General features: G+C 35.7%; 1 protein-coding gene across 1 annotated transcript in view; it reads right to left on the bottom strand.

Annotated features, from left to right (window-relative positions):
- Positions 1-1,814: 1,814 nt before the first annotated feature.
- Ufsp2 (UFM1 specific peptidase 2) overlaps positions 1,815-25,974 on the bottom strand; it is a 245,905-nt gene continuing 221,745 nt past the window's right edge. The window contains exons 12-13 of the mRNA XM_090396020.1: positions 23,229-23,353; positions 1,815-4,596 (exon numbers count right to left, since the gene is read on the bottom strand). Coding sequence (XP_090252146.1) covers positions 4,510-4,596; positions 23,229-23,353 — 212 coding nt within the window. The 3' untranslated portion in view covers positions 1,815-4,509. The remainder of the gene's footprint in view (positions 4,597-23,228; positions 23,354-25,974) is intronic.

Below are 25,974 nucleotides of genomic sequence, written 5' to 3'. Positions count from 1 at the left end.
CATCTCTGAAACATCAAAAATTCTATTATCAAATTTTCTGAGAAATTTGAAAGCGTTGGGCCGCTCCGAGTGCAGGGCCTCGGTCTGAGGCCTGAAAAACCGATGTCTCAGCAGGCTCTAGCCTCAGGGGTCTGTTTTAAGGTCATAGCTGTTTAACCTGCTAATGATATCAGGAAAATTTTGAATAGGGATTATACAGTTGTTTGCAGATGAAACAAAGTTGGGATGAACTATGAGGAGTAGAGCAGATGTTGTGGTCTTATAAGACTCGAAGAGAAGGAGTGAATGGACACAAAAATAGAGATACCAGTTCAATGTTGTGAAATGTAAGGTTTTCAATTTTGGATGTGGGTGGCCTAAGAATTTTTTTTTCCATTTTAACCAATTTTCATATATATTTTTAATTGAAAAAAAAAAATTCTTAGGCCATCCACATCCAAAATTTAAAACCTTACATTTCACAACATTGAACTGGCATATCTACTTTTGTGCTACCTATAGATAATCATACACATGTCCACAGTGGGATTCTAACCTACGACCTGTTGGTTGGGGGTTAGAATTACCGCAGGTAATTCTAACCCACAGGTTAGAGTACCCTAACCACAACCTGTTGGTTGTGGTTACGGTACGCAAATGACTCGGCCAATCATGCTCCATTGCCCTAATATTGTAAATAACAGTGTATATTTACAATATACACTGGTGTTCAACATCTAGGGACAAACACTATTTTTGAAAATTACCACTTCAGATGAATCAGCTTGTGCCAATTTGTATAACTGAAGTTTTCGAGTAGAAAGCAGGTACATATTCAAATTTTTGAATTGTGTGCAAAGGGGTCATGTGTTAGCACTAAACAGGATAAAAGGCAAAAGCCTGCATTAAGCAAATTGTTTGATGGAAGCTCTTTTGTGAAGGAATAAAGTTGCAAACTTGGATGTCTTGTAATGTCTCAAAGACATCATCTAGATGATTTCACGCAATAAAGAATTATTGGAAAGCTTGAAAAAGACAGCAGAATTACTAATATTACTAATTACTAAGCGTATTTTTTTACTAATTACTAAGCGTATTACTAATTACTAAGCGTAATTACTAATTACTCGAGCCTGTGTAGCTCAGTGGATGTGGCGTTTGCCAACCACGGCGCTTGGCCGCATGAAGGAAGACTTGGTTTCGAGTCTAGTCGGCGACTAGAGGAAATTTTTCTAAGCCTTTTTTCGACCGGTTCCTGAGTTAGTCGATCTCTGGCACGGGCAAGCAGGTTTTTCCTCCCGGAAACTCGGGTTTTTTGTCCTGTAAACTCAAGAAAATCGACCGTAGAACCCACATTATTTCAGACATTAAATATATTGTGTTAGGGTTAGGGACCACGAGATGGCGGCACATTTGAGCCGTCTCTCTTCACTGAGTACCGCTTAATTAGTGATAGCCTTGGGCCATCTATCTCTGATTGGTACCAGTGGAGATTGAACTGCCCACTCAGTCTCCAAAAGTTAGATAGGGCTAAATGGCCTCGCCTACTCCCCGTATACGGGAATAAAAAGGCGTTAGCTGATTTTTTTTTTTTTTACTAATTACTAATAAATCTATGAGAATATAGAAAAATCAGTTTTACATCTTTTATTTTTAAAAGTAGTAATATTTAACATAACTTTATGACCTAAATATGTACACATCTGAATGTATATGGAGTGGCGGTTTGAAATCGTGAGGGTGCTGCAACTTTCGAAATATACATGCACACTGTAAGTACAGTGTATATGTGTTTGGATAAAATATCAAAATTATGGTAAAAATTTAAAAAAAAATTAAACATGAAAAAATATTGTTTATTATCGATAAAATTATACAGTTTGGTATAATTCAAAATTATTTAAAAATAAAATATATTCTTCTTGTTTTGTTTCATGAAAAAATATTGTTTATTATTGATAAAATTATACAGTTTAGTATAATTCAAAATTACTTAAAAATAAAATCCATTCTTCTTGTTTTGTTTCAAGAGAAAATGTCAATAACTTTTTCCTTGATGTTTGTGTGACTGTTGAAGAATTTTTTCTCTGTTGAAATTATCACAAGTGCATTTAACCTATCCTGATTCATAGTGCTCCTCAGAAATGTTTTTATTCTCTTCATTGTTGAAAAAGCGTTCAGACTCTGATGTTGTCATAGGAATTGTCAAGAGAATTTTTATTAATACAGTAATTTCGCTAAGAACACAATCTAAATTATTTTCTGTTATAAATTTTAACAAGTCAATTAATTTACAATAATAATGCATGTTGGGTTTACTGTAGAATACTCAAAGTTCAGTTTTTCTTTGTTGATAATGGGATATATCGTGTTTATGGAGTAAACACGATAAGCACTATGAACACTCTACTATGTGCAAATTGCATATAAACAACAATGGAACTGTGCGACAGACATTGCTGCATTACGCCAATAGCTCGCATCTCACTATGACATGCATATGCTTGCACGCGTAGCAATATGACATTGTGGTAAACACAGTGCTGCTAGCGTCCTTCATTCTCCTAAGTGCTACAAGATGAATAAGATAATTGTATAGGATTGTTGATGATAAAATTAAATATTACAAGCATATATAAATAAATTAATAAATATATTTATATATCGAGAAATATTGGGGGGTGCTGCAGTTCCACAATGCCTATGCACAAGCCGCCCCTGTGTATATGGCCATCAAATTTGTATGTTTTTATTACCTTCACTGGTGGTGTAAGCATTACAAAAACAAAATGCAAAATCTGATATCTTTTCTGGAAGACATATACAGGAAAATCTCGCTTAATGCGATTAACTGATCCATCAATTATTGCACGCTAAGTGAAATTGCGTTAAGGGAATACAATAACCAATAGAAAAAAAATAACCAATAATTATAATTATACATCAGTTAGAGCAAATGTGAAAAAAAAATTACAGTAAAAGCTATATTAGAGGATAAAATCATCAAAGTTAATAAAAATCAATTGTTCAAAGTTTTATTTAATGTCTAAACATTTGATTGAGCTATTTTTTTTTACAAAAAATTAAAGTAAAGATATTTGAATAGCAACTTTTTCATCTTATCATGTAATTTGTGATAGCTGGACTTCGAAGCTTCATTCCATATCAGGATCAGTATCAAACAAAATTTCCTTAGCATGCTCAAAGTGATTGAAAACTAGCTCAAGCTCTTTTGCAGTTAGCTTCTTAGTCATAACATTCTCTTCTTGTTCGCACTACTTATTTTCTTCTTCTTATGCATGCTATTCTTCTAGTTGAAGGAGATCATTCTTGCTTAACTATACTGAATGGGAATCGAGCAAGTTTCTCACATCTTCATTATCCAGTTCATTAAATCCACGATTTTTTCCAGTTGTGCTGATTTCTTCAATAATGTTAGATCTTGGATTTTGCGCATGATAAACTAACATAGGCTTGAGTTTAAAGTTGCCTTCTGCATTGCCTCTAATAAAAGCCTAAGACAATCTTTAGATACTTTGTATCCTGGATGAGATGCTTCATTAGCTAGGAAAGTTTTTGTTGGCATATGCTTCCAAGAGACCAGTTTCCTTGACATTGATTATTTGACGATCATCATCATAATCACTCTCCTGAATTATCCTTTACAATTCTTCAGGAAACTTGGCCACAGAATCTTTATCGCCAACAGCAGATTACCCAGCTATTCTTAGGTTATGTAGTCCAGCTCTGTTTTTAAAACAGTCAAACCATCCTAAACTCGAAGTAAATCTTTCACATTCCTCTTGCAATTTGGTCTCTTTGAATGAGGTAAAAATATTGAGTGCTTTTGCCTGAATATTCCTTGTACTAAGAGGTATTCTTTTTTTCTTACAATCCTTAATCCAGAATGATAGAAGACGTTCCATCTCGCTGAAGATTGGTGACAAAAAATTTCACTTAACATAAAAAAAATCACATTAACTGATTAATCACTCGCATAAAAAGTGAAATAGTATCAATTCACATTAAGTGAGGTTTTCCTGTATACAAATACTAGTGATATTTTGTTAAAAATATTCAAATTTAAGAACTTAAAAAAATTGCCAAATATGGTTTTAAAAAGATTAACAATGCTTATTATTTTTGAATTCATAAAAACTTTTGAAATTACACCCATCACAGTTTAATTTATATAACTCAGCAAACCAAATGACAAGATAATAAACAGATAAAATACAATACAGCATATGACAAATTAATTATAAATCCAAGATACCCACATAAAATGCTAACAAATGCTATCATAAGTTTTAAGCGTTTATCACAAAAACATTAATTCCAGAAAACTTAGAAACCTTATTTTGTTTCAAAATGAAACTACCCTTATGATACCCCCCCCCCCCAAGGGAATATATTTAATGTTTGCAATGGTGTGAGGTATACAAATTTCTTAAAAGTATCACAAGATCTTTTAGCTAAATATACAGCAGTGTATACACATGTATGAAGTTTTCTTTTTTTTCACAAATTTCAAATAGTTACTGGTCGTTGAGGTAAACATAAATTATAGAAAGCGGACTGATCCCAGAAGTTAGGTCCTTTCCATCCACACCATCCCTAAAAGAAATTGAAACTTAATAATGAAACTGTATTAAATGATAAATTAAAGATGCCAATAATTTATATTCTTGGTTTCATCCTTTATTCAAGTGTAAGCAAACAAAGTTAGTGCGTTAAGTAACTTCATGACTGGCTACTTGTATATAGGGCCACATCAATTGCCTAAGTATTCCTTAATGCAAAAACAGATATGCTTATGGCTATGTATAATACTATACATTACACAAAGGGCCACTACTCAGAAGAGATACCAAAGTTCAATTAATGTAAAAATCATATATTTCCCCATATACAAGTTGTCAAGAGATGTCACACCTTATTACTAAAATACTCTGGATTAAAGAGATGTGTTGAAGGTTTTTTCACTTGGTTATATGATAAATTAAAGATGCCAAGAAATTATATTCTTGGTTTCATCCTTTATCCAAGTTTATCTCACTACTTGTATATAGGGGCTAATGACTTCACATTCATTTCTTGCCATCTTTAATTTATAGTAAAGATGGAAAGAAATGAATATGAAGTCACTTCTTTTCATCCAACCATTCCAACCAAGTAAAAAAACTCCCAACATCTATCAGTAATCCAGAGTATTTTAGTAATAAGGTGTGATATTGACTATCTGTATATGGAAAATATCTGACTTCTGCATTACTTCAACCTTTGTATCTCTTCTGGGTCTGGCGCCCACTGATGAGAGAGGGAATTAGAGTGGTTTTGCTGAGTGGCAGGGGGTTTTGCCTGTCACTGGATACAGACACTACTGATCTTGTCCTGTGACTTGGATCAAGAGTAATGAGTTTAGTAGTGACTATTTAGGGTCATTCAGTGAGATTTAGAGTGATCTTGGAGATCACCCAGAATTTTTGGAGAGCAATACCCCCCCCACACACACACACTTTAATAAAGAGCAAAACCAGTCTGGGAAGTGGTCCTTCATATAATGTATAGCATTATACATATCTGTAAGGATATGCCCTACATTATGGGATACTAAGGCAACTGATGTGAAGTCTTTAGTCCCTATACACAAGTAGCCCAGTTGTGAAGTTACTTCATGCACAAACTTTGTTTGCTTACACTTGGATAAAGGGTGAAACCAAGAATATAATTTCTTAGAATCTTTCATTTATAGTACAGTATATAAATAAATATATACCAAGTGAAAAACTTTCAGTATCTAAATGACTAAGAAAATGACTGCAGACAAGGTGCATTTCATAACAACATTAATTTATAATCAACCATAAGTTGTTAATAGCATACCTAATGGAGATATAATTTTGTTTTGTCCATGTTACTATTAAAATGATCTAAGTGATGAATTTTAAATAGCGATCCTAAATACTAAATTTCATTGTAAAATCTACCAAACTGGTAAGGATTTATTTCATTATTATTATTATTTCAGACCACCATGCAGCCATAAGACTCATTGCGGGCTCATCTTATACAACACAAAGTCTATCCTAACACTCCTTAAACTCATTCTCCATCTGCACATTTAACACAGGCAATGAATATCACAGTCATGCCTCCTCCATGCAAAAAGCTACTTCTCACTCTCCTACTTACATTCATGCACAACTTCCAGAGATGGCCTCTTGTCCTTGTTCTACTATATGCAAAATCTTCTGTATGAATCTTGTAAATACCTCTCAACAGTTGAAATGTTTCATCATGTTCCCTCATCTTCTATCCAACAAACTACAGTTTGCATGCTCTTAGTCTATCCTTAACTAACACTTTAGAGCCTAATATCATTTTGATTATATGCCTCTGTGTCCTCTCCAGGATTAATGTATCCTCCTCAAATCCCAGTGGCCAGATTTGGGCAGAGTAGTCCAGATGTGGACTGATTAGGTCTTTATAAAATGGAATCACCACTTTTTTATCTTTAATGGTCAAAGTTGGTCTTAATATTGCAGCAATTCTGTGGGTTTCCTTCACAATATGTGGCCTATACTTCAAATTTTTATCAATAATCACCCCCAACATCTCTTGCTTCATCCACTTCCTCTAGTACAGACCTGTCAACAGAGTATGCAGCCTCCCACCTGTGGATTCCAAATATCAAAACCTTATGCTGTATTAAACTGTATTTTATTATTCTGTATACTTCTTATTTATTAAGAAGTATTTTATTTTATTTATGTGAATCCCACTCACAAGTTGTGAAGCTATATGGAGACAAGAGATTTAAATCTTTTATAATTTTATTTATGTTTGTTTTTTAAACTTTTTTTTACATAATCTATAAACCTTGTTCTACCGATCAAACATGGAACATTTTAAGGTGTTTCAGGTTCCCAACAAGCAAGATGGCAGTCTGGTCTCATGCCAGATAGTCATTCATCTTTTGCCTACTGGCATTCACAAAACATCCATGCCTACAACAGGATTCTAACCTGAAGACTGCTGGTTGGAGGAAGACAATTATTATCATTATTAAAAAAGAAAGGAAAAAAAAAAAGACTGTGCTGCACATCAAAAAGGATTACAAAGGACAGTCATGGAGGGTGACTTGGTGAGTAAGGACAATAAGGGTGCAGTATCAGCAACAGACAGCTAATGGTAAAAAAAAGGAATGGAAAAAAAACTTAGCACGATTTTGGATATGTAGCCAGCAGAAAAACAATTATTAATAAAGCATGATACTGACTGAAGAAAATTGTAAACATTTTAAGGAAAGTGCCAGTGAATTGACATCTGCCTTGGCATACTTGTTTAATATGAGTCTTATATTGGATCAAGTTCAAAAGGAGTGGAAGGAAGGCAAGATTGTACCACTTCATAAGGGAGGTGATAGAACTGAAGCTTCAAATTATATGCTAATGTGTGTGTAACATGTGCTTAGAAGAGCAGCCACTGAACTGTGGGTGGCATAAGGTAAACATTAGTTGTCATGTGGGCTGCAGCAAGTTAAGTAAATTTTATATTTAAATGTGTGCTGATATTGTTTAAATTGTAGATTAATTATTACTGTGGGATATTTGAGTGTGGAATGCAGTACTTGGAAAATTTTCTTAAGCGATATTATCATAAATTCATTGTTTACTGTTAGCACACTAATACAATATGGCAAATCATTGTGTAGATCTGTGTGAAAGACAAATAAAGAAGACACTGTAGATTTCTCAAAATAGTAAAGTGTCATGAATGTATGTCTGGGAAGATGTCACATATATTTAAATAGAGAGACTGAATAAGAGAAAAGAATGAGTGTGGGTATGGGAAATGCAATATTTTGATGGAAAATGAGGATTACTTAAATATGAGCAGCAACATGGCATCATAAGACAGGCAGTTGAGATTGTGTGAATAGCATGAAAAAAGTCTGATTGATGATAAAGCAGGTGATAATTTATATGACATTAAAAAAAAACAGACTGAAATTAGCAATAAAGTGGGCAATAATGACGATGAGGGGATGCAGAGTGCAATAAAGGGGATAGTAGATACGTATGGAAAAGTGAAGAAGATGAAAACAAATGTCAGTATGAAAATGCTAACGAAAGACCCAAGACTGGCATTGTATGGCGATTCGATTATTAGAGGTGCGGTAAACAAGAGGATGCACAATGTTTGTTTTCCTAGAGGTAAAATGAATAGTGATTGAGGAGTTGGATATGAGAACTAAGTGAGCAAATGATTTAGCAGTAGTAGGGACAAATGACTGTACTGGGAATGAGGAGAATGTAAGATTGGATATCAGGAGTTTGTTCAGAAGGATAAAAGATAATAGTGTGATAGGGAAGGTAGTCAGTGTGTTGCCCAGGTATGACAATGATGAGATGAGGCAGAGAGCAAGAATTATGAATAACATGTTATCAGAAATCTGTGAAGAAAAGGAGTGCAGTTTGTTAATGTGTGGAATGAGTTTGAAGGAAGAATTAAACTCTATAAGAGGTGGTGGAATGAATTTGAATGTTTTTGGTGTGAGTTATTGGAGACACTGCTGTTGGAAGGGAGAGTAATGAGTGCAGAGAATGAATCTCAGAAAGTAAAAAGCGATGTAAAAAAGTGAGAGAGTAAGTAAGGAAAAAGAGATTGAACTGGTGTTTATGAATGAAGAAATGAATAGCATGAGTGTAGAGAATGAGAGAACGAGTGTACAAGTCAAACAGGGAAATGGAGAGACTCAGGATAGATAGTGGAAACATAGCATGAGAAAGGTCAATGCTCTAAGAGGATGTAAATGCGTGTGTAGACAAAAAGGGAAGGAGATGACCTGGGAAATAGAGAAAACAGTTGGATTTGAAGAAGGTTCTGGGATGAGTAAGGAGAAGAAGAAATGGCTCAAGGAAAGTATGGAGAAGTCATTTCTATTAAGTGATATCAGTGAAACTTGTTATAGATTCAGGAATGAGTTGTTATGTTTGTATATGAATGCTAGAAGTATCAGGAACAAGGGAAATGAAATGGTTGCATTGATAGAGTTTGTATGCCCAAATATTGTTGGAATAATTGAGAAGTGGTTGGATGAGGATGACATCCTGACAGGAATAGAGATGGAAGGATATGATGTATTTCGTGAAGACAGAAAGGGTAAAAAAGGAGGTAGAGTACTACTGATGATAGAAAAAGAGTTATGTCCACACACAAAATAGAGCTGCAAGGAGGAAATAGTGGTACTAGTTTTGAGGCAGTATGGTGCGAGATAAAAGTGAACAGAATGAAATACTTCGTTGGATATGCTACTGACTTGGTAATGTGGAGGTCGTGACCAGGAAATGTATAAGCAAATTAGTCAAGCAAATGGGAAATGAGTTTCTTCAGTTTGTGGGAGACAACTATCTCAGGCAATATGCAATAGAGGGCACATGAGAATGGGAGGTCTTGGATTTGTCATCTCAAACCATGAAGTGATTACTTGGGTGGTTGCTAAGCATGTGAAGTGAATACTTCCATGAGGAAAGGTATATGTGGAACCACAAGGCTTGTAATTATGAGAAACTCAGGAGACAACTTGCAGCTGTGGCATGGAATGAAAAGTTGGGAGGAAAGGACATCAGTGCTGCTTAGAAGCAATGTCTAAATGTATTCCAAAGATCAGAAGGTTAAATAAGGATGTGAAATGGATGAATGCAATACACAAAAAAAGGCATTATGGTGGCAACATAAGAGAAGTGGTTATAATCCATTTCATGAGGAATACAAAAAGAAGCAAGGTGAATCGGTTGTTAAGGGTAGCAAAAGTTCAGAATGAGTAGCAGTTAGCTAACAAAGCCAAAAATAAAAATATCCTAAGGAGTTCTTTTGTATGTAGCCAGCAAAAAAAAAAAAAAAAAGAATGATTATGGCAGGATGGCACTGACAGGAGAAAAAGGAAGAAAGAGTGGAGGATATAGTTGAGATATTTAATGAAGAGTTCATAAAAGTCTTTCATCTTTGTGAATGCAACATCATGGAGAGTTTGAGAGGAGTAGTGAATAATGATGAGAAGGAGAGACTTACTGTCAGTGAGGAAGAGTTAAATGGGACTTAAGCAAGCTTTATATTAATAAGGCTGTGAAACTTGATGATATTATTACCTCATATTTTAAAGAAATGTACCAGGGAGTTGACATCTGCCTTGACATATTTGTTTAATATGAGTCTTATATTATATCAAGTTTCAAAGGAGTGGAAGGAAGGCAAGATTATACTGCTTCATAAAGGAGGTGACAGAATTCATGTATCAAATTATGGGCCAATCTGTGTGTCAGGTGTTGTGGTTAAAATGTTGGAAAGGCTGGTGAGAATCAGGATCCAGAATTGGGTTGACAACAATGTTATTATAAATTAAAGATAACAAGAAATTATATACTTGATTTAATCAAGTGTAAGTTTTTTGATGCCCCAGTCCTGAACTATTTTCAGGACTGGGGCATCTCATATAAAGAAGCTAAGACTTCACATCACTTGTCTTAGTATCCCATTAATGCAAAGCACATATCCTTATGGGTATGTATAATGGGTCTGGCTCCCACTGAAGAGATCTCAATAAAGGTCGAAAACGGTCTGGGTAGTGACCCTTACCATAATGCATAGCATTATACATACCCATAAGGATATGTGCTTTGCATTAATGGGATACTAAAGCAAATTATATGACGTCTTAGCTTCTTTATACAAGTTGCCCAGTCTTTAAAATAGTTCAGGCAAAAACTTGTTTGCTTACTTGGATAAAGGATTAAACTAAATATATAATTTCTTGGTATCTTTAATTTGTAGTATAATCCAAGTGAAAATCTTCCAACAATGTTGTTATCTTTAATGGACAACACAGATTTGCTAAAAAGAGATCATGTTTTAGTAATCTACTTACTTATATTACAATAAGATGACAGCAGCCCTGGATGTGGGAGATGGATACACAGTAGTATATTTAGACTTTACAAAGGCTTTTAATAGATTACCGAATGATAAGATGATAGTCAAACTTGAGCAGATGGGGCTGGACACTAGACTAGTGCATTGGATTGGAGATTGGCTGTCTGATAGGTATCAACAAGTTGTACATGGGGGAGCAATATCCTAGAAGAGGAAAATCACTAGTGGTGTGACTCAAGGGTCTGTTTTAGGACTACTACTATTTAACCTGTATGTTAATGATATTGGGGATATGCAGTTGTTTGCAGATGATGCAAAGTTTGAATGAACTATGAGAAATTGAGCTGATATAAGTGGCCTTACAAGAACACTTGAATAGACTGAGTGAATGGGACCAGGAGTGTGGATACCACTTCAAAATTGTGAAATGTAAGGTTTTAAAATTTGGAAAACAAAGATGGGATGTAGAATTTACTCTTGGTCGGGATAAATTGTTGGAAGTGGAGGAAATAAATCTTGGGGGGTGAGTAGATAGGGATTTAAAATTTAGTGGATATATTGCCAAAATTGTGAGGATAACACAAGGAATTCTGATAATAATCTGGAGGATACTGACTTATAGAAGTAAGGAGATACTATGCAGAGATTTGGTCACCTGGTTTTCAAGGACAAAGAATGTTGGAGAGAGTCCAGAAACAATTGACCAAAATACTTTCTGATCTTTGGAATGTTGAATATGAAGAAAGGTTGAGAGGATGCAATTTGTGGAGTCTAGTGGACAGGAAGAAGAGGAGTTATATGATAGGGACGTACAAGTTGGTAAAGGGTTGTTATAGGATTAATATTGAAGAGGCTTTTTCATAAAAGGTGGGAGATCAAGGGAGAGCAAGGTTTTTTTCATGGAGAGTTGTGAATGCACTCTCTGAGAGTGTGTTTCTAGAGAATTTGAATGTGTTTAAGGCACGGTATTATGAGCTGTGTGTATGATAAAAGGGATGTCACAGATGAGTCTATGACTCCATAAGCTTGTAGAATAATAATAACAATAATAATAATAAAACCTAGATCTTTCCAACAAAAAGGCATAACTGACTGAATTATGGAGGCTCACTGTTGATTTTTATATAATTCAATTTGAATTTAAAAGTGATATTTTTTCCAATACCTGTATGTTTAAAAGCTTTAATGATTTATAATAAACTATATAAAAAACATTTTCTTTTACACAATTTCCAGTTCTCATTCAAAGCAACTAGAACTAGTCTTACTATTATTTCATCACGTGTGTTTTGTGTCCCTAAATTCATAAATATGAATGCTGATCACCGTGTAACCTCAAAACAAAGAGTAGTACTAGTTAGATGTACTTCCTGTTGATCATCTAAACAGTTGTGTCAGGAACTCATTTCTTTCTTTTTTTTTTTTTTTTAATGGACAATCCATCCATGGACAGGAAGATGGATTGTAGACTTTTCACATTTGGCTTGAAAAGCTGTGTACTATATTTCTTGGGAAGCATGATGTGAGACTCTTCCAGACAGAACAGCAGTGGAAGAGATGAATGAAAAGGAGGAGAAATTTGTTCCGTAGGTTTGGAATTGAACTGTGAGAGGATGTTCATTGGCTGCTGCATGTTTGGATGGGTTTGACAGAATGTGTCGAAAGTATGAAAGTGAGTGGAGTGTATTAGTGAGAGGAGGGGGGGGTCAATAAGTCTAACTGTCTTTTTCAGTATAGAATCCAGTATTTTTAGCAAACTCTTAGAGGCATCAACCCAGATGTGAGAGCAGTATTCAATGGTTGGGCCAATTTGATTTATTTTTATTATTATTATGTGACACCTCCAGGGAGTCCAAAGACTCATCAAGGGAGAATGTGCTAACACCATCGAGCGATTTTCCCCCTTTTAACTACTAACCGCACTCAAACCTTCTTAACTTTTTGCGAGCCATTAGTAGCAGAGGCTCTGCCAATCAACCAACCTTTGCTGGCATTTTTTGTATAGGTCAGGAACTGTTTGGAGTTAAAGTAACACCTTAGGCAAAAGAGAAAGCCTTTTGCTTAAGGAGTTTTTTGGATTCAGAGGAGGCAATACTTGTGATATGTTTGTGTTAAGAGAGATTTGAGGTTAGAGTTATCCAAAGAAGGTAAATATCATCTTGAATAGAGATGTGGATAGTGTCCAGGGTAAGATTAAAAGAAAAGGGTTATTTTCTGTGGAAATTAATGCAAAACTATGTTTTGCTAGCATTGAAGTTGACAAGGTTATCCATACCACATTGATGAGTGTTTTGAAGATTAGAATTTATAGTAGTAGAGGAGAACAGGAACAAAACCTTGGAGACTCAGTGGCAAGCCTTGAAGAAAACCCTGACTGATTCAGCCAGAGAGGCATGTGGTGAGGTTGTCTTCAAGGATAGAAAAATCAGACCTCCATGGTGGATACAGGAAGTTAAAGAGGAAAAGAAGTGAAGGAAAAGAAGAAAGCATATCAAAAGTTCCTGGCAAGTAAGTCAGCTTTTGCTCTTAGATAATACAGAGACAAATGTAAGAAAACGAAACACTGTGTAAAACTAGCTAAACAAAAGTCATGGGAGGACTTTGGCAAGAACATAGAAAATAAATATCAAGAAGGTGGTAAGATATTCTGGAGATTGTTGAAGAAGTTAGAAATGGAGGAAAGAGTGCTGTAAAAAGCAGTTAGAGATGATAAAGGTGACAGGAAAACAGGAGAAAAAGATATCCTTGAAGTATGGAGTAGATACTTCGAAAAACTGCTAAATGAAACAAGCAGTGATAGCACAGTGGTAAAAAACACTCAATAGGCATACATACAGTCAGGAATACATATCCATATTTGAAGTAGAAAAAGCCACCAAAGGCTTGAAATATGGAAAGGCAGCAGGAGTAGATGATATTGGACCAGAAATGCTGAAGTATGGTGGTATAAAAGTCTTACAGTGGCTGCACTGCATAGTTCAGGAAGCCTGGACAGAGAGACGAATTCCCAATGATTGGAGTAGAGCTCTAATAGTACCCATATATGAAAAGGGAAATAGAAAAATGTGAGAATTACAGAGGTATTTCCCTGCTGAGTGTTCCTGGCAAGATTGATGCAAGTATACTTGAGAAACGGTTGAGAAAAATTGTGGAAGAAAAGCTTGGTGAAGAACAAGCTGGATTCAGGCCGAATAGAGGCTGTCAAGATCAGATCTTCACTTTATACGACAAATAGTCGAGAAAGTATGGGGAATATAACAAAGATCTGTATTTAAGTTTTGTCGATCTGGAAAAGGCATATGACAAGGTGCCAAGAGAGAGAGAAGCTATTCAATACGCTACAGTTATATGGTGTCAATCGGGCATTATATCAAGCAATACTTAGTCTTTATTTGAGTTGTTAGTCAGCAGTTAGAATTGAAGGAAGTACAGGAAGATGGTTTAATGCTAAATCTGGTGTGAGACAAGGATGTACATTATCCCTCTGTTATTCATTATCTATATGGATCACATTATGAAGGAAAGTAGAATTAAACATGATATCAAAATTTTAGATGTTAATGTCTGCTCTTTGCTTTATGTGGACGATATTATACTTCTAAATAAATCCACTTGAAGTTTGCAAGATTCCCTGACTAAATTGAATAACTGTTGTAATAGATATGGTATGAAGGTCAGCATTAAAAAAACAAAGACAATGAAAATAGGTAGAATTGTTGAAAATGTCAACTGTGTTGCGAAAGGGGAACCTGTGGAAGAAGTAAAATATTTCAGCTACTTAGGCACAATTTTTAATGAAGATGGTAAATTAAATATGGAAATAGACAACAGAATCAAAAAAGCTGGTATGGTAGGCAGTCAATTGAATAAATTCATATGGAATAAGAGAGAAATTAGTCAGAACACTAAATTAGCTGTATACAAGACAGTGTTCAAAGCAGTTTTAACTTATGGATCTGAGAGCTGGGTCAGAAGTAAAATGCTTGACCAAAGACTAGAGACCGCAGATATGAGAGTCCTGAGAAAGATCAGAGGCGTGAACAGACGGCATCAATGGCAATATCATATTAAAAACGAGGATATTAGGAAAGAACTTGACATTGTCAGCATCCAGGAATGCGTTAACAGAGTTAATCTCAGCTGGTATGGTCACTTAAAAGAATGGGTGAGGAAAGATTAGCAAATCAAGTGTTCTCTGCCAGGTTGGCAGGAAAACAACCCAGAGGAAGACCAAGTTATAGTTGAATTAATACGGTACAAAGCCTTAGACAATAGAAATATAAGATCTGATAATGTTGGAGTCTTGACAAGTAACAGACTGATTTGAAGGAAAATTGTAGATAGGAAGTTAGTAATGATGTAAATTTTTCATATAGTACTATCATATCCTGTACACCCCTTGAGGGTACATGTCAGGAATTTGATGATGTTAAAATTCTGCAGGTTGTATGATTTGTGCTTTGTAAGGTGTGTCAAACGAAAAGGAAGAGTACAATGTGCTGTCATAAGCAAAACTGTGTACTGTTTTGGAAGTCAGCTGGAATAAATCAATTTTATATATAAGGAAGAGGGTGAATAAAAGAATAGAGCCTTGTGGGACAATAGTGTTATGTATAGTTAAAGGATAAGTTGCCATCCACCATCAGTTGACGTGAGTATCCAGTCAGAAAGCTGGCCGAGACAGACCAAATGATGGTGGTTTACTTAATAGACCTTTGTGCCAAACTTGATCAAAAGCCAAGAAGATATCAAGGGCAACCTTGAGATTCAAACTTTAGAACAATTGGAGGAATGCCATCAAGATCAGGAGACTTTTTGGTATCCAAATTTGAGCAAAATTTTTCTAATCTCTTTTTGGTGAAAGATGAAATGCAGCATTGGGTGTTTAGAATGGTTAAGGGTCATTTACCATAATCAGCTATGCAAGAACTGGAAGAGAAGTAGGAAGACAGGAGATTGGCTTTTTCTGTTAGTGATGATGCAATTGTACCATCTGGATGTAATAGTGGTGGGAGTAGTGTTGAGCAGAATTTATAGCCAATAGATAACGTCGGTTAGAGCCCAGACGGCATGGCTGCCATTCAGGCAGGATGCTAATTTCCTGCTTTTAACTTTTAAAGTCAGTTTTTGATGTGGTGATAATTTTCTTGCAGCTCTTCAGCTTTGGTGCAAGCAGTATAGGAACTTAGACAGCATAAGTACTTAAACCTCAGGACAAATATTTCAAATCCTAAACTTAGTTATTTCTATTCTATTCTTAAAGTCTGCTACTGGCACAAGACCCTTGGGATACCTTAGAGCAGTGTTTCTCAACCTGTGGTCTGCGATGATGGGACAGGTGGTCCACAGACAGACTTAAATTAATTAAATAAATATATATTTTTTAGTTATCCAAACAAATTAAAATTGAATAAGTAAATAAAAATTATTGAAATCAAATGGAGACTTAAAAAAAACAAAAACAAATAGTGTCAGAATGGTCAAAGGCAGAAGCAATAAAACTATATTGTTGTTCACTTCACCCATCTTTTATTACTTGTCATTCTGGCACTACAATAATTTGTAGCAGCAGAATGACGAATAATAAGAGAGGTGAAGTGAACAACAATACAGTTTTATTGCTTCTGCCTTCCCTTGCTGTTTTGTCAGATTTGAAGTGAACATGTGCTATCCACATTTCAACCAACTGCTTGTTGTTTATTGATTTTTATTACTGTAGGTTTCCTCCTACAATGAAGGCTCAGTATACCTTCAGAAGTGCTAAATGATACTTGGACAAAGTGTGTCGTGAGTTAACCCCAGTATTTATATATATTTTTGGGAAGCATTTTTTAATAATGGAAAAGTGGCTTAGAACTAGGACTTTGAAAAGAAGAGCAAATGAAACAGGTGATGCTAACCCTAACTGTGATACACGTGTTGTAATGGCGAGTAAGCCTGATACTATTAAAGGAAGAAACAAGCAGTTCAAAGAAAAAATACAGTAGGAAATATAACAGTTCATGTTTGGAATTCGGGTTTACTTGGTGTGGAGATGAAAGTGAACAGAAACCTCATTGTGTTTTGTATTATGAAGTGTTGTCGAATGAGTGTATGAAAAACCTGCAAAACTCTGACATTTAGAAACTAAACATTGTGATATGAAAAATAAGCAAATTGCAAAAAAAAAAAAAAAAGCCAATTTCAGCGATGCTTAGAAACGTTAAATCATGGGAAAGATGTAATTTCGGCCATGAGTTCGATTAATAGCAAGGCACTGGAAGCAACTATCTCTTAAGTTTGCACATAGCAAAACAGGGAAACCTCATTCTATCAGGGAAAATTTACTACTTCCAGCTATAAAATATGTAAAAACTATGTTTGGCAACAAGTTACTAAAAGATGTTGATTTGACTCCTCTTTCAATGACACTGTAGGTCGCAGAATTAATTTTGGCAGGTGACGTAGAATCTCAGTTAATCGAAAGAGTTAAAATGAGTCCTTATTATGCGTTACAAATAGAGGAGACTACTGATGTTACAGATGATGCGCGGTTAATATTCTACGTAAGATATCCGCATGATAACAAAATTCATGACGATATTCTGTTTTGTAGACCTCTGTCATCCCGAACAACTGAAGAAGAAATATTTCACACTCTCAATAATTACACAATACACAAAAGGATCCAGTGGGAAAAATGCATAGGCTTTTGTTTGGATGGAGCTCACGTCCTTACAGGCAGGCATAGTTGGGGGGTTGTTTCTATGGTCAAGGAAGTGGCTCTGGATATGAATCGGGTATACTGTTTATGAAACAATATATGACATAGGGAAAGATTGGCCTCAGGAATGCTACCAGAATTTAAAACTGTGCATACAACGCAGTAAAGCTAGTTAATTTTATTAAGGCTTTCATATTTATAAATTTAGGGACACAAAAACACACGTGTTGAACAGATCATTTTATTAATTACTAATAAAATAAAACTTGACGTTTTGACCCCTGTATCTTTCTGGGTATTTTTGGTATCTTGGTATTTTTCCAATCAAAACATACCACAGAATTGATTGGAAAAATACCAAGTCCCTACACCGCACCGAAACGTGGTTTGAGAGAAAATTTAAAGAGTCATGTGAAATGTTCAAACACAACCCAAACCCAAATCTCAACAAAAATGATGGCCTAACCATTTCAAGAATGTGGAGAACCCATCTACAACCTGTATAACAACCTAAACTAGCCATAGAAAAATCCCACTACAAGAAGACAACCTGGGGAAGTGTTTGTAACATTCAACAGCATCTGAAAGAAATCATATTATAACAATCAGAACTGTACAAATCCAGAAGAATATTAATACATGAGGACTTTAGCAGTTTATTGTAGTTGTATTTATATTTTTTTATTTAATTTTTTTATTTATTTATTTTTTTTATCACTAGAGGTCAGGCTAGGAAAAAGGATTAATTAACTACGTAGATTTAGTTTACCGGTATACAGGGCTAGAGCATGTAGCTTGATTCCGTATACACTTGTATCCTTCCAATGATGACCGCGATACAGGGGTCTAAATGTCAAGTTTTATTTTATTAGTAATTAATAAAATAATCTGTTCAACACGTGCTTTTGTGTCCGTAAATTTATAAATATGAATGCTGATCACCATGTAACCTTTAAAGAAAGAATTTATTAAGGCTTGAACATTAAATAACAGGTTATTTTCAGTACTCTGCGATAAAGCAGTGAACATATACAATTTTTGCTTCATTCTGAAATTCGCTGGCTTTCCAGGGGCAAAGTACTAACAAGATTATTCCATTTAAGGCACGAAGTTTTATTGTTTGTAAATGAACGTAATTCTAATTTTGCATCACTCCTTTTTGACGAAGCATGGTTATCAACACTCTCCTATCTTTCCGACATTTTTTTTTTAAATTAAATGAATTAAATCTCTCCCTTCAGGGAAATTCTTTAACTATTCTGGATGCCTACGACAAAATAAAGGCATTTGAGAAAAAAAAAAAAAAAACTGGTGCTGCGCATTAGTTATGTAAAAGACAGATAATTTGCACCTTTTCCAACACTGGAATCTTTTTTAGTGGAAAATGATCTTTTTGTTGATTCTGAGTTTCAGGAAAGGGTTTGTGACTACCTCAAAACTCTGAAATAGAATTTTGAAACATTTTCCAAATAACTTTTATAAGAAATTTCTATGGGTTTGAGATCTATTTCAGGCTTATAGTCATTAGAACGACCTTTCATTATCAAAAAAATAACAGCTAATTGAGTTTTCAAGTGACAGTGGGCTTAAAATGCAATTCTGTGATCTTGGTTTGGCTCGATTCTGGATCTCGCCTTCAGTGAGAAGTGAATTTCCCGAATTATCTGAAGAAGCACTGAAAATCGTCATGCAGTTTTCTACAACCTATTTTTGTGAGAAAGGATTTTCATCACGCCTTCAAATAAAAACAAAATACAGAAATCGTCTTAGTAAGTGTGCTGATCTTCGACTGAAGTTGACCAATATTGAGCCAGATATCCAGCAACTCTGCAAAGGCTGAGAAGCTGAACCATCTCATTAAAAGTAAGTAGTAACATAATTATATCGTATTATTTATTTGGACTACAGTTTCCGATTATTCTCGTTACTGGTTTTGGAATTAATCCATTTCCAAAATCAGACAAAATCGGGGATGAAACGAAAGTTATGCAAAGTGACATTATGGTGAGGCTATCTGCTGGCGAGGAGGACAGCTGCCAGCACCTGTTTAGCGAAGTTCCATATCTTGTACCGTCGTTTGCAGGAATATGCAGCCAAGCACACCAAATCTACCACATGCAGACAACAACATCCATGTGGGCATGGATTATACAGAAACACACATCACAACATAACGAATACAAGCAGTACACAGAACAAATATAAATAAAACCACCACACAATTAATGAATCTGCCAGATTTACAATGACCACTGTTGTGCCTCTGGATAAAACATGACAGATATAATTAAAACCACCATCATAACACGATTAGTACAAATCACATGCATATGGTATATATGGTATACGGTAGCTGGCGGGAAAATGTGTCCAACCATGTGGATGGCACTTTGCGACTGACATCGTGGGTTGGACTGTTTATAAATATTGGGAAGGACCTCACATAACAGGATGTCTTAAATTTTTTTTGCTGGTCATGGAAAACTTGTCAGGGAAATAATGCGATTCATATCGGCTGGAAGTGTGTGTGTGTGTGGATTGCAGGGGGGGGGGCATTAATGGCTTTGGGATGTTCTGAGTGAAATTTTTGGGTATATGCAGGGGGATGGTTTGGACAGGAGAAGGGATGCATCTATGATGGAATCCATGGATGTCGAGTTCATATTCAGTATTATGATGAATGGAGTAAGATAAGAACAACATTTTCCCCTCGTCTCACAATGCACTTAGCGAATGGAACAGTTTACATGTCGCAGGTCGAATCAGAGGGTGCGTGAAGATAAAAGTTGTTGTGGAGCTTCATGAGTATGAGTATACAAACATATAAAATACAAAAGTTGCTGTGGGTAGATGAATGGGGATTAAAAATAAACGTCGTTGTGGGCAGATGGATAAAGGTATCAGCAGGATGGTGCTGACATTCCCCATTTATTTGCCCATGGTACCAACAGCACTAAAAAGTTGTTGTGGGGTGAGCTTAATGAGTATGGGCAGATGAATGGGGATAACATATAAAATATAAAAGTTGCTGTGGACAGATGAATGGGGATCTCAGTGGGACGGTGCTGACATACCCATTCATTTGCCCACAACAAATCGGAAACTGATACCTTTTATTTGTTTAATAAAAATTAAAATTTTGTTCAGTGATGATACACTTTTAATCATTTACTTCCAATGTAAAATGTTATAAAAGGCACAGTTTTTCCAAAATGTTGGTAATCCCCACATACATTTTAAAAAAAAATTACATAACTTAATGGTCTGTAGAATTGTTGAGGAACGCTGTATTAGAGCAATTACCCCCACTTATGATCACATTTTCTGATGCATCTGATCACAATAAATATGATCAGCATTTTTTTATTTTTATTTTTATTGTGAGCATGCTAAAATATCAACAATGATTACTAATTATTTTTTTCCGATTGTGAAAGATCCACTACTAAACACAACGATACTAATCACCAATATTAATCCAACCAACAAAAACTATTAGATGATACAAGAATTGTGCTAGGCCACACATTAAACGTTATTGTTTATACTTCAGACTACCAACTAGTGGTGTGTGATGGTCTTCCATTAAGGGACAAAATTCAAATCATGATGCAAGATTTCTTTATATAAATTCATCTGAATTAAAGCATATTTAGTTTATCCTTTTCTTACTGCAAGTAACAACATAAATTCTATTAATGACAAAAGGTGAGTTTAGAAAAAAACTATTCAGCAATAAAAGTGGTGATGGGCTAATTTTTGTAATAATATTATATATATATATATTACAAAATACCAGATTAGATATTAGCAAATACAGGGTGATCGAAATGAAAGTATACATGTTTAAGGCCTTGTAGAGCACCATGCAGTGATCAATCCAGATACTGAAAAACTCTGCAGGAATACACTGAAGTGATATCTGAGAAAAAAAAAAAAGTAGTTCCAACTTTCACCACCAGGGGCATTGTAAATACCAAATACATAGAATTTGCATATAACGTAGCTCAGCAGGTGTCATTAGGGTTAAAAAGATGGATACAGGATTTTTCGATTCGCTCTGGTTGTTAATATTGTCCACAGTGATGGCACTAACCTTGTCCCAACATGCTTTGATCATGGAACTGTACTACCTAAACAACTGCAATGCTGTTGCTGCACTCTGCAAATTTCATTGCCTGAACAAATTCATTTTGACATGTTGACAAGGTCCACTATCTCCATGTGATCTGCAACAAATGACTAATCATTTGTCACAGAAAAAACGAAATTTTTGGGAGTTAAACCTGGCAGAGGTTGCAAACCAATCAGCTCACAACAAGTGAATGAAGTTACTACTGCCATTGTGAAGTAGACCATGAATAACAGCATATTCATGGATGTGTCTTACACAACTATCTGGAAAATTCTACAGAAGATTCTGCATTTCTACCTATTCAAGATAACCTTGACACAGGAGTTGCATTCACAAGACTTTGAAAGTCGACTAACATTCCTTGCTCGAGTGAAGGTGGATGCTGTGTGGCCATGGATTTTGTGGGGAGATGAGGCTCATTTTCACCTGAATGGAGCTGTGAATATCCACAATTACCAGGTATGGGCTATACAAACCCACATGCAATCAAACAAATTCTTTTGCATTCACCCAAAATTACTGTCTCCTGGGGGGTTTACAGCTTCATTTATCATTGGACCATTCTTCTTTTTTGAGGACATTCACCAGTTGGGTCTCATGACTTGCTCAGTTACTGCCAAGAGGTATCATAATATGTTAAACAATTCTGTTGTAGCTGTGGCACAACAGAAGCCAGAGTGCATTTCCCAATGCATGGCTGCCTTGTTCACCTGATCTGACCCATCATGACTTCTCAGTGTGGAGATTTCTCAAAGACAGGGTTTATCAGGATCACCCCGATAACTTGTTGGTGTTGAAAAACAGCTTTGGTTTGGTTTATTTAGGTCGAAACAATTCAGGCTATGAGGACAGTATGTTATGTATGTTAACTGCATGTTTTAATGGCTTATTTGCTTGTTCTGAAGGACAAAAAAACTCTCTACCTCCATATGTGACCAGCTAACTCACCTTCAGTTGAAAAGTCTTGATAAAGGTTCTTCATGTCCTAGACAAGATTTGAACTCTGGTCTTTCCAACCAAAGGACATTGAAAAGATAGCATAAGACACCTGAAAGATAGCATAAGGCAGCATGTGTGCAATATCAACACTGTGCAAAGGATGTAGTTTGTGGCATACCAGGAAGGGACACAGTACAGCCTGTGAATGCATAATGAAGTGAAGAAAATGTGTTATGCTTGTGTTGCTTTTCTCCTTCTTGCACACACAAAAAAATTACGACATCCACATTTGGTACATCATACAGCACACCCTGGTGGTGAATTTTGGAACTTTTTTCCTTTTTCTCAGATATTGCTTCCACATGACACACACAATGTATTCCTACAAAGTTTTTCAGCATTTGGATCATTGATTGGCACTCCATAAGGCCTTAAACAGGGATATTTTAATTTTGATCACCCTGTCTTTATATCAATATCATGAAATTTAACTCACTACCTACACTTAAAATGATACATCCTATACATAACACTCACCTTATTCTGAATAACTGTCAATTCTTCTATACCTGTATAATGAGGATCTAAAATGAGAAACTTTAATTCACCTGACTGTTCATTGAAATCTACCCCAAGTATTGTATGTGCTAACACACCACCACCTAACACAAAGAACGAAAGGTATATGCACATATAAATATGAAACTGCTAAAGTAGAGGAAAAAAAGTAATAAATATCAGATTTAAATAGAGTGAATTATAATATATTACATTATAATCAAGATAACCAGAACAGAATGAAAGAAAAAAAGTGATTAAATTTAGGATAGTGTGATAGCAATTTCCTGGAGAAACTTGTTTAAAAAAATAATTATGTATGGCAGTAAAGTCAATTCACATTATAGTAAACTTAAAATAACAAAGTACCAGAAAGTACAAACAGAAGTCCTAAGGTATCCCATGTTATTCTAAACTAAATTCACTACAGTAAGCCTTCAGTGAAAATCATGCTAGTCTCTTAAGATCTGTTATAGTGAAAGGTAACTGCACTTAATTGGAATGAGTCTTCTTTATAATACTCTATTTTCAATTTATATAATGGACTTACACTTATCTAAATTGTTTTAATGCAAATATTTCAGTTGAGTGCTTTTCATTTTATTCATCTTCTTATCAAGTATTAGGCATTTGTCTGTTCTGGCTTCATTAGTCTTTTCATCTTGCAGCTGGTATTCCTCTCTCTCTCTCTCTCTCTCTGGTCTATATTTATCCACTTCTTTTGGCAGAAGATTACCTTTCCATCTCACATAAATGCTCTTTCCATTTCTCTCTATATTCCTTGACGCTTTCATTTAAGAGACCTTAATGCCAAGCTTGATCAAAAGCCTTGGAGATACCAAGGGCAGCCTTGAGATTAAAACTTTAGAGCAATTGGAGGAATGCCATCAAGTTGTAAATACTACCTACTGTCTCTCTTCTAATATCTTCATTTTTTATGTGGTTTAATTCTGTGCATCCTTTAACAGTTCTTAAAATTTCTGAACCATATAATAATAATATAATATAATAAAACCATATAGCTATACAAGCAAAAGAGAATCCCAAACAGTTCTTTCAATATGCTGCAAGCAAGGAAAAAAACTGTACATGTCAAAATGATTTTAAGGAATGACGATGGTAAGGAGGTCATTGAACAAGTCGATATAGTAGAGTTACTGAGCACGCACTTTGCAAAAGTATATCATCCGGATGGTGACATTGAAAAAATGAAGGAACCATTAGTTTATACGGGAATTGTGATGAATGAAGTGGAGGTGAGTAGTCTATTACAGAACCTTAATATGAATACATCTGTGAGATTGGATGGTATACCGGCACGGGTCTTGCGTGAAGCGGCTAAGGAATTAATAGTGCCCTTGACCATGTTGTCTAATCTGAGTCTCGGGTCTGGTTTAGTCCCGAAGGCGTGGAAAGAGGGGAAAATAGTTACACTGCATAAAGGAGGATCCAAGACTATGGTTTGCAAATTACCAACCGATCAGCATATCAGGAGTCGTTGTCAAGGTCTTGGAGAAAGTAGTCAAGGGAAAAATACAGGAATGGATTGATGAAAATGAGATACTGTACAGGGGACAGCATGGCTTTGTGATGGGTAGATCATGCCTCAGTAACTTGCTCAAGTTTTATAACAAGGTGACGGCTGAACTGGATAAGGGAAATGGGTTTACAGTGATATTGCTGGACCTGGCAAAGGCGTTTGACAGGATACCACATGGAATTCTAATCTGTAAACTACAACATATGGGAATGGATATAGGGTTGGTGAGATGGATAGGTGGATGGTTGATGGAGAGATATCAAAGAGTAGTTTATTCAGGAGTAGAGTCCAAAAGATGGCCTGTGACTAGTGGTGTGCCACAGGGTTCTGTTCTTGGACCACTGCTGTTTAATCTGTTCATTAACGATATAGGGAAGGATCTAAGTGGAATAGTTCATTTGTTCGCTGATGATGCAAAGTTGGGTAGGGCGATAGTGAATGCAGAAGATGTCAAAGACTTGCAGGATGACTTAGATAGATTGGAGTTCTGGGCTAAGGAGAATGGATGTCAATTTAATGTGACAAAATGAAAGGTTATGCATTTTGGGGTGAAAAGATTAGCAGCAGTATACCACATTGGTGGAACTGTACTCCAAGAGATTGATGAGGCCAGGGACTTGGGAGTGTTGGTGGATAGGGAGATGAAGTTAGGGGGCACATTGCGAAAGTAGCTAAATCAGCTCATCAACTCACTTGGTTGTTGAAAAATACCTTGACGAACAGAGACAAGCAAGTTATTGTACCTCTGTACCGAGCCCTGATAAGACCTCATCTCGACTACTGTGCCCAGATTTGGTCACCTCAGTTCCTTCTTGATGGGGAGGAGGTGGAGAGGATCCAGAGGCAAGTGACTAAGATGATAGCAGGTCTATGGAATGAACCATATGAGAACAGGTTGAAGATTTGTGGGTTGCAGAAACTAGTTGATTGGCAGAAAAGGGGAGATATGATTGAGACATTCAAATTGCTAAAAGGATTCTATAGGATTAATTCAGAGGATATTTTTGAGATCAGGTGGTAGGAGAACTAGGGGACACCTATGGAAGCTGGGCAAGAGTGTGGTTAGCAAGGGTGTTAGAGCTGGGTTCTTTACTTTTAGAGTGGTAAATGAGTGGAATAAGCTGCCAGAGTCTGTTGTGGGTGCTATGACAGTGAGCGAGTTCAAGCCAAGGTATGATTAGATAC

The sequence above is a fragment of the Typopeltis vanoorti genome, chromosome 7 (genome assembly GCF_054136105.1).
Source record: "Typopeltis vanoorti isolate ZY-2024b chromosome 7, IOZ_Tvanoo_1.0, whole genome shotgun sequence".
Lineage (NCBI taxonomy): Eukaryota > Metazoa > Arthropoda > Arachnida > Uropygi > Thelyphonidae > Typopeltis > Typopeltis vanoorti.
This window is presented reverse-complemented; position numbering and strand designations above follow the sequence as displayed.